The sequence below is a fragment of the Bombina bombina genome, chromosome 6 (genome assembly GCF_027579735.1).
Source record: "Bombina bombina isolate aBomBom1 chromosome 6, aBomBom1.pri, whole genome shotgun sequence".
NCBI lineage: Eukaryota > Metazoa > Chordata > Amphibia > Anura > Bombinatoridae > Bombina > Bombina bombina.
Window position 1 is genome coordinate 518,252,264 of NC_069504.1, and position 10,286 is coordinate 518,262,549.

At 35.7% G+C, this 10,286-nt stretch overlaps 1 protein-coding gene across 1 annotated transcript in view; it reads right to left on the reverse strand.

Moving 5' to 3' along the window:
- The window catches only part of LOC128663202 (ADAMTS-like protein 3), a 372,033-nt gene extending 362,481 nt beyond the window's left edge, over window positions 1-9,552 (reverse strand). The window contains exons 1-2 of the mRNA XM_053717413.1: window positions 9,276-9,552; window positions 2,019-2,108 (exon numbers count right to left, since the gene is read on the reverse strand). Of these exons, the coding sequence (XP_053573388.1) occupies window positions 2,019-2,084 (66 nt within the window). The 5' untranslated portion in view covers window positions 2,085-2,108; window positions 9,276-9,552. The remainder of the gene's footprint in view (window positions 1-2,018; window positions 2,109-9,275) is intronic.
- Between the last annotated feature and the right edge of the window lie 734 nt (window positions 9,553-10,286).

Genomic DNA, 10,286 nt, shown 5'->3' on the forward strand with positions numbered 1-10,286 from the left:
TATGTTACTGAGACTCAACAGTCAAACATTCCATACAGAGAATTCAACAGAACCCAATGAGAATCATAGTGACAAATAAAATGTACTTTTTGAATGTTGATTCTAATAGATATTACAGTGAAAATTGATTTGAAGGGACATTAAATATCTCTTGCTTTTGTATAAAAATTAAACTTGCATGATTCAGATAGAGCATGTCATTTTAAGACACTTTTCAATTCACTTCTATTTTCAAATGTGCTTTGTTCTCTTGGTATCACTTGTTGATAAAGAATATGCGCATACCATACACTAGTGGAAGCTAGCTGCTGATTGGTGCCTGCACACATTTGTCTCTTGTGATTGGCTAACTAGATAAATCATCTAACTGCCAGTAACAGCTGCAATGATGTTCCTTCAGCAAAAGATATCAAGAGAATGCAGCAAATTTGATAATCAAAGTAAATTGGAAAGTTGTTTAAATTGTATGTTCTATACAAATCATGAACAGTTTAGGGCTCCTGTCCCTTTAGTGTCCTTTTAAAAGAACATTAGAGTGCAAAAATGAAATACTATAATTTGTTAGACCATGTAATTTTAGCTCTACCTACCCTGCAAATCTGTGTTTTTAAACTCCTAGCTGATGATCCAATTAGCAGTGGCAATTTCGCTGTTGGGTCATGCCACTGCTTATAATCCACTCAAGACCAGCAGTTCTCTGCGGCTCCCGGGCAGTACTCTAATAAACGTGTTTAACCCCTTTGAAGGGTCACTAGTGTTAAAATGGCATGCTCTAACAAATTAGTGCATGCAAGTTTTGCACTATAATGTCCCTTTACGTTAAAACAATTGCAACAATGGAATGTAAAATTTGATTTAACCCCTTGAGTGCTAACAACGGCTCTGAGCCGTCACAGAGTTACCCACTCTGGTGCTAACGACGGCTCAGAGCCGTCGCTAGCACTCTCCCACCTTGAGGGAGATCTGGGAGCTCTCACCCGCTCCTACCCCAGTGATCGGGCCTGCATTGTGACAGGCATCGCCGGGGCTTCACGTTTTGCACAGTGATGTCACGCGCAGTGACGTGATGACATCACCGTGCAACTTTATTAACAATTTACAATACAAAGTATAGGGAAAGTGGGCATACTGCTCAGAAGCCTGTATCTAAGGTATCTAAGCAGCTACAGACCCACCGTTGGAAAGATAATCGCCTAACCTTTCCAAGGGTATAAGTCTTGGGGATCTGGAAAAAAAAAAAATACAAAAGTTAAAAAAAAAATGTAAAAAAAAAAAATACAAATTTCAAAAAACCCTTAAATCAGCTTAGCACCCAGGTGGGAAAGTGCTTAGCACTCAAAGGGTTAAGGGATGATTTAAGATATATTAATTCTATAAAAAACATTTATATGGGCAAAACAAGGCTAGGGGACAATTTGTTCACATATTCAATGTAATTAAAACATATGCCCATGCCTACTGTCACCTTACTAGACAGAGACTATAGAATAACACTAGTCCGAATAAATATCATTTCACATTCTTTATATGAAGATTTTACTACTAGGAAAACTAATAGGTAAGCATTGCATTAGTATTTATCACTGCAGACAAATATATAGCAAGGAGCTGTGAGTATTGGCTACTATAAATTTTCTGGAATACTAATCTAATAGATAAGCATTAGATTAGTATTTATCACTACAGACTCCTGATATAACAGTGGTTTCATAATTTATTCCATTCTGTAAATCAGCAATTAATTTGCCATACAAATATATAGTAAGAAGCTGTGTGTAGAAAAATAATCCTGATTTACACAGCACAGTCAGCTCATTTTAGGAGAAAGTCTAATGCTTTATCCGCAAAAAAAAAATCACAGCAGCTATTAGATGGCTCCATAAAAGCTAGATTTATTTTAACCAATCATTTCATTGCAAAGGCTTTACAACTCCACAATGTTTAACTCTTCTTTCCTTATAAAATAATACTAATAGTTCTTAGTCACTCATATACGTTTCACTAAAGATTTGACTTACCTGACAACTTGTGCATTGTATAACTAGTGAGATTACCATCCACAGTGGCAGCCGCATCACGGCCATCTTGTTACTCGAGTTCTCTTTAATCTGGCAGACAAATGGGAAATATTTAGTGTCATCAACAACATATTTGACATCAGTTAATACTGAATGTATACAACAAGTACTCTTAGCTCCATTTATTTATGATATATGGTTAGCAACAAACTTGCACTCTGCAATCGCACATTATAAGGTCCTTGCCAGGCAGGATGTGTTCTGATTAGTTTTTCCGCAAGAGTTACGGAATACCTGTTTGGAGTAATGGTTCCCTCCCCCCACGCTCCTGTGTGGGATGTTCCTGTCAACGTGATTGAAGTTTTCAAGTGGCCTCTACTACCATAGTACCAGTGAGCCAGCCAATGCAAATAGCCTGCTTATATCAGCACTAGAGAGTGCTCCTAATCTTGTGATTATACTGAATATGAATGGGATTTCCCTGAGTATATCTTTTATACACAATGTGGCACCTTCTTGTTTTGTTTTAGGATAGTTGTGTTACCCCCACATAAGGATAAAACGAGCTGCCTGCTTGTTTATCAGTCCTGATTTAGAGACTTTGTATTATACCTGTAGCACTTTCTTTTTTTTTATTCTTCTAACTTGCTTTTTGTAGGTTTTAAATTATTGTTCGTCCTTGATCCTGCTTTTTAGGTACCACAGAGAGAAAGGACATATGATATGTAATGTAAACTAGATTAAAAACCAGGGCTAATGCTCTCTTCTATAAGTGAAGGTGTCAAAATAAACACAATGTTAGCTCAAGTACCTATAACAAAAATAAAATAGCCACAGAGTGGTCAACAAGAGCTAAACGCATAAAAACATGTCCAAATGACACAGACCCTACACCTCATGGTCTTCTTATAATGAGCAAACTAAATAGGCCTTTTCATATTTGCAATGCTTGATGAAACGCTGAGAGAAGTTTGGTTAAACACAAGTTTGGACATCTTCATAAACTCTGGCATCTGTATGTATTTAATGAGGCAACACAACTGTGTGATGGAATAATAAACGTACAGTACTAGGAAAACATGCCAATACATTCTCAGGGAACATGTTGTTTGTTTGCTTTTAAAACAGAAGAAACTGTGCATTTGTCTATTTATTATGCCACATAACACAACTGACTGATGAGAGAGAAATCAAACGAATCTTCTTTGACTTACTGTCAGATCTTAAGAGCACTTGGCTGTGTCTTTCAGAATTTGTACATGGTATTAGCAGTGCAGCCTGTGGGGGGCGCCATGTGCTAGGGTGTGGCACAATCTGCTGGTTATCCAGTCCTATATCTTTAGGTGCTGAACTTGCATCTGATGCTAGAGAGATTCTGCAATTTTTATTTGATTCTAAATGAAAGGGATATGAAACCCAAAAATGTTCTTTTGTGATTCAGACAGAGCATACCATTTTTTAAAAAAGTTTCTAATTTACTTCTATTATCAAATTTGCTTCATTCCCATAATATTCTGTGTTGAAGAGATACAAAGGTAGGCATCTGAAGCACTACATGGCAGGAAATAGTGCTACCAACTAGTGCTCATGAAAATGGATAACTTCCTTGGGAAACTGTTGCCTTATAGTGCTCCAGAAATAGGCCAGCTCCTAAGCATACGTCCCTGCTTTCAACAAAAGATACCAAGAAAACTACGAAAAATTGATAATAGAAGTAAATTAGAAAGTTGTATAAAATCACATGCTCTATCTCAATCATGAAAGAATAATTTTGGGTTCAATATCCCTAAATTCTAGATGGAGGACTCTCTACAAAGCTGGATGTGTCCTTATTATTGGCTCAGACTGACCATTGGTGGTTACAGCTTTCACCTAACTAGAGACCAGTTTTGCCGAAGGGCAGAAGGACTTTCTAAATCTAAGATCAATTGCCTGAAGTCCCTGTACCATCTACTAGTCTAAGTTGTCTGTATTAGAAGATCACATCTGGGCTCATGACCTTAAAGGGCCATGAAACCTACATTTTTTCTTTCATGATTTAGAAAGAGAATGCAATTTTAAACATCTTTCAAATTTACTTCTATTATCTAATTTGTTTAATTCTCTTGATATTCTTTGCTGAAAAGCATATCTAGATATGCTCAGTAGCTGCTGATTGGTTGCTGCACATAGAAGCCTCGTGTGATTGGCTCACCATGTGCATTGCTTTTTCTTCAACTAAGGATATCTAAAAAATGAAGCAAAATAAATAATAGAAGTAAATTGTAATGTTGTTTAAATTTGTATTCTCTATCTGAATCATGAAAGAAAGATTTTGGGTTTAGTGGCCCTTTAAGGTACAATTGATCCCAGAGACTTTCTTCATGAAGCAACTGGAAATAACTAAATTAGTTTCTCACCTGGTGGGACTGATGAGTAGGACCACTTACTCAGGGAACCTACTCCAAATGATGCGGCTGTTGAGGTTCTAAGAGATGTGTGGGTTTGTTTTCACTGCAGTTGCCTTAAGAGACTTTGCCGCCTGCAGCTGGTAAAGTTAAACCTTTATTAACAACTTGTGACCTGACCTAAATTCTACTTGTCTACTCTGATTAAAGTGCAGAAACACGAAGTTTGTTTTCCAGTTCTGAGGGCAGATACAATATGTGTGGGTATTCTGCCAAGCTGTTTACTGTATATTAAAATGTGATATTCACAATATTATAATTAACGAGTCTGGCTTAATTTTTTTAAATTGCGCTGCCTCTGTGATATAATTCCTGTTGATTCATCCACTGTCAAACCAAACATTGAGCAAAATAATATGCACCTATACCAGGAATGCTGATAAAATGCCAAAAACACTGACGCTTTAGCCTCTGGGTACATTTAATGGTCCCTCACCAAAATCACATCCTTAGGTTCAATCTCAATCCTTTGAGAAAAAGAGGAAGGCGAGGGTTAGTGAACACACATCCAGGTCCCCCCTATCGTAATATGTATGTATAAGGGGGCAGTGCCTAGTGCCAAAGTAAGTAAAATCCTTCCCAAGGCTCCCCTTACTTTGCCATATATATGTTTTTTACATGCACACAGTGATATCAGAACATAGGTACCTGTAACAAATACAGAGTAGTAATAAAAAACACTGACTGCTAGTAACACACAGAGAACAGTGATTTACCCTTCTTGGCTTTCGATAACATACAGATAACTTATTGGACCCAACTTTGCTGCCAGTAACACACAGAGTAGTGATTCAATCCTACTCTACAAGCAACAAGTATAAGGTTGTTAGTGTAACTCACTTGGTAGACAGTAACACACACAGATCAGTCAGTTACTTCCTTTGGCTGCCAGTAACACACATAGAGATGTGACCTTTACTTAGCTCCTTAGGCTGCCAGCAACACACACACAAGTTAGTGATTTTACCTTCTTGGTCACAATGTTGAATAGCTTAATTCTCTAGGTTTCTTTTGTGAATGTATTTATATTACTTAGGTTATCATTAATTTAATGATAAAACGATTAAACTTCAGAATTGGCTAATATCACCACCAGTCAATTTAATCATATAGTGAGGGATTGTTTAAAAAAAAAAAAAGAAAAATGAAAAAATCTGCCAAAGTTGAACTATTAAATGTCGCAAACTATAATTCAGTAAAAAAAAAATTCAACTTTCTTCTAGACTTAAACCATAAAATGCAGTATTTTCCTTTATTTATATCTCAGCTATATGGAAAATGGTCATCAGGTTCTAAGACCTAGCAGTCTACAGCTCAAAATTAAAAAAAAAAAAAGAAAGATAACTGTGAACAGTCTAGACAAATGAAATGAAAACATATGAGCTTAGCGGTCACTATTCATTAAGTAAAACAACTCGTCAAATTGTTATCAAACCCACTAATCATTACCCACAGGAGAACTTCTTCTGAGAAGCAAGGCCACTTAAATTAAGAGAAGCATGTTAAAATAGTACAAATAAATAGTACAGAAAAAAACAATGGTGTCATTTTCTAACAAATCATTTTGATCTAGAGTCTTAAAACAGATGAATGTTCCCCACACCTGCTCTGAAACTTGCGGAGTGCAGTGATATAAAGTATGTCTGCACTCATTTATATTTTGGATAGTCAGTTGAGCACAGATTACACAAACTCAGTTTATCTCTACACTGCAGTGATACCATTTGATAAATAGTTACATTCTTTTCATTTTCTGTTTTATGATATCACTAGAAAATAATTTTGTTGGGTATTATGGATAAATCCCAAACTAATTTGGCTATAACTTAATAGAAGATTATTTATTTATGAAATCCTTTGTAACAAATATTAGAAAACTGATTGTGTCAAACAAAACTACTGTAGTAGAGTGAGAGTGAGGTTGGTTGCCATTCAATTAAAGGGACACTACAGTGTTTGTACTGTTTATGCATAGTATATTTTAATAAAACACTGCATTACAAAAAAAAAGTTAATACAAAACAAAAGTTTTAAAAGGATTAAAAAACTGTCATTTAATAGTTAAACATGAATGGCTTTCTGTTTCAGAGCTGTACAGTAATATGAAGCCCTTAAGGGGTTTTGGCTGTTCATCTGATCTCCTTTGCTGTGGAAAATAATAAGTCATATGTAAAGGAGCTTCTGCCCTAATCTAAACAATCACTGTACAGGCAGCATATAGCAGGGTCATGTAAACCTAAAGTGTACAGAATAAGGCTTCACTTGGCTGAGTGGGGAAAAAAACAGAAAATAATGAGGTAAATTAGAAGAAACACAGGCATAAAATACATTTTATTATTTTACATAATAAGCCATTTTATATGTATTTTAACCTTGTTAAATACTGGCTGATTAGTGGGTAATTAAGGGAGATTGGTAGGTGAGGTTGTGAATCAGACCTTATGTCAAAACCAATGGCCTGCATCTCATGCCAGCCACATGTCCACTTCAGGTCTAAGATATATAGTCATAAAACCCCTGTCAACTATATGCCCACAACAAGCCTCAGAAAAGCTCCACAGCCCTGTATCCCCCTGCTGGCCATATATCTCTACATCGTCCCAATTTTTTAAATTTATTTTTCTGGCCAACCCATTGAAATATTGGACTGACCTGTTAAATTAGAACACCTGGCAACTCTATGTCCAGCTACAGCATGTGAAGGAACAGCATGTATACCCACAGAATAGCAGCTTCTTCTTTTTTTGCATCTTACACTTCCACATTATTTTAGCTGCAAATGTATCACAGTAAACACCAATGTTGTTTATTATGTAACATGAGCATATATGAGTTATTTCCTGCCTGCTAAGCTTCTCCTAGCCCTGCATCTTTTTTTTAGTGTCAGTAAACACACCTTTTTCACACATAGTTTCTAAATTTTAAAAGCACAACTCATATCTAATATGCTGCATTTAAATGAATTTAAACAATACAATTAAAATTCTCAGTGCATTCAAAAATAATAATAAATATATGAAACACATATTTAAAGGGACAGGAAATCCCAACATTTTCTTTCATGATTTGGATAGAACATACAAATATAAACAACTTTACATTTTACTTCTATTATCAAATTTGCGTCATTATCTTGTTATCATTTGCTGAAGGAACAGCATTGCACTACTGGCAGCTACCAGAACACATCTAGTTAGCCAATCACAAGAGACAAATGTGTGCAGGCACCAATCAGCAGTTTCCTCCCACTAGTGTGTGTATTCTTTTTTTTTTTTTTTTTTTTTTTTTAAAAAAAAGGATACCAAGAGAACAAAGCACTTTTGAAAATAGAAGTGAATTTAAAAGTGTCTTAAAATAATATGCTCTATCAGAATCATGCAAGTTTAATTTTCACTTTCCTATCCCTTTTACAAGTTTAAAATGATCAATGGAGTGATGGCAATATACAATTAACACTTTCACTCAATAGCTATTCTTATCTGTATTTTTAGTACACATTTCAACAGGTCTGGTTTATAGTCACTATAGGAAGTCACTTCCACTAAAAAATAAAAAGTCTGCATTGAGATAAATGGTTTAAGATAAAACAATACAACACATATTGCATCTCTCACTCATTTTGTACAGTTGCGTGAGACCCAAACTAGTACAATTATAGCTGCCTTTAGCCCTGTGAGTTTTCCAGGTGGAGCTGGCTCAGGAAATAGAACCAGAAATCAGATAAAACTCATCACAATGTAGTTTCTCTTAAACCATGTGCATGTTGCAAGCGAGTAGCGCAACCCCATATCACAAGGTAAAGCTTTTATTGCCAGAATGTTAGGAATGAGTATGCTTCCTTTCAAAACACATCAGCTACATGCACCTGTCATTACCCTCACATAACTCCTGGCTTTTATGTTTCACTGGCCCTAGTCATCAGTTTTACACCATGCAAGCTTATATCTTATGGTGGCACTGGCAACCTCTTAACCCCTTCACTGTCATGTGAAAACACTATATCCAACTACTGTAGTTTATTTTTTCATGAATCATGATTACAGTGATTCTGTTTAAATACCTATAGTATGATAATTAACCCTTCCTTTGCAGATAATTCTGCAACACTGTCCCAAAACAAAACTAAAAAATACCAATGCTATTTTTTCAGTTTCTGGTTATTTAGACTGTAAGCTCTCATTAGATAAGAGACAGACAGACAGATGATAGCTAGATAGATAGATAGATAGATAGATAGATGATAGACAGTAAACCATTATGTTTAATTTCACATATAGAGAGGTCAGAATTTTGTGACATTATTATATGGCAAAGGTCAAAGTATAAGATCCTATAAAACGTGAAGCACTGATTTAATTACCAGTTTATGCTACTTATTAATTGAATTGGATTAATTTATTTTGCGGATCTTAAACACTTCAGCTTTGAAAAATGTAAAAAAATTGTATCTTCAGAATACCCAATGACCTATAGTACTATGAGAAAGAGAATAAACCTATCTTTATTATGGTCGCAATCCAACCTTCATTTTAACAGCTGTACAGTACAGAATAAAATACTGAAAGTTAATGAGTTAACCTTCTGCATAGCATGAACTTTAGCAGCTCATACAAACTGCAATTTAACTAACGTGGATAGGAAAAAAATACAATTGCTGCTATTTAAGTATAAGTAAATTAAAATTGAAAATAATATTTTCTTTGCATAAATATTTTAATTAAATTGTCAACAGTTGATGTACAATGTTATATTTTTAAATATATCTGCAAATCGTTATCTAGAGAAAAAAAAAACATAAAATATCACTCACCTTCAGTAAATTATACCCCCACGCCTAATCCACATATAAATCTGGTTATCTATATGGAAGCGAACTCTCCTTATTTTTAATTGACAAGAAGATATAACAGAGCACAGATCTTCATGAACTCTTGTGATCTTGCAGGGGCTGGTTGCGAGCAGAGGGCATCATTGTGATCAGTGAGTGCTCTATTGATAATCCGCAGTAGGGGAAGTGAGTGCTCCTGGATACAGCTGGAAGTGCACTCTGTGCAACAGTCAAGCTACAGATTGCAAATGCAACAGGTCTGCTGGTGACAGGGAGATCAGCTGGCAGGCTCTCTCGAGCACCACCTAGTGGCATCAAGTAGGAGCGCAGGGAGGCGCTGTTTTAAGGCTCCCAATGGAAAATCAGCTACAGGCAGACAGACGTGCTCCTGTAATACAGTAGCAGAAGCCAAAATATAAAGGCAGAGTTCCTGGTAGCTTGTACATTTTAAGAGGCCCGGGGGCAACCTGATCTGAGGGATTTTATTCCCAGCTACTTACACATTTTGGTGAAAACCCTCGTAATTTTACATAGACGTGCGCTATATTGCTCTGCTTGCTATGCATCAAAAATAATTACAGTCAGCAGCATAACCTTTTTAATTAAATAGTTTTCTGTCTTGAAGATGATAGATTGTATTTTAAAAGCTATTAGTGGGTTTTTTTTAAACAGCTTGGGGAAAAAGAAAACGTGTTTTATGCTTGTGACTCAGTTCGCAGTGCACTAAAAACAGTGGAAGGTTTTATTGGATAGTGAGCAATTCGTCCTTAAAGGGATATTGTACACTAGATTTTTCTTTGCATAAATGTTTTGTGGATGATCCATTTATACAGCTTATCTGGTGGTGTTTTTGTAAAAATGTATAGCTTTGCTTAATTTTAAATGACATTGTGCTGATTTTTAGATTCCTGACCAAGCCCCAAAGTTCTATATGTATACTGATGTCTACAAACTCCAGCTTGCTCTTGTTTGTGTAAAGGGTTTTTCATATGC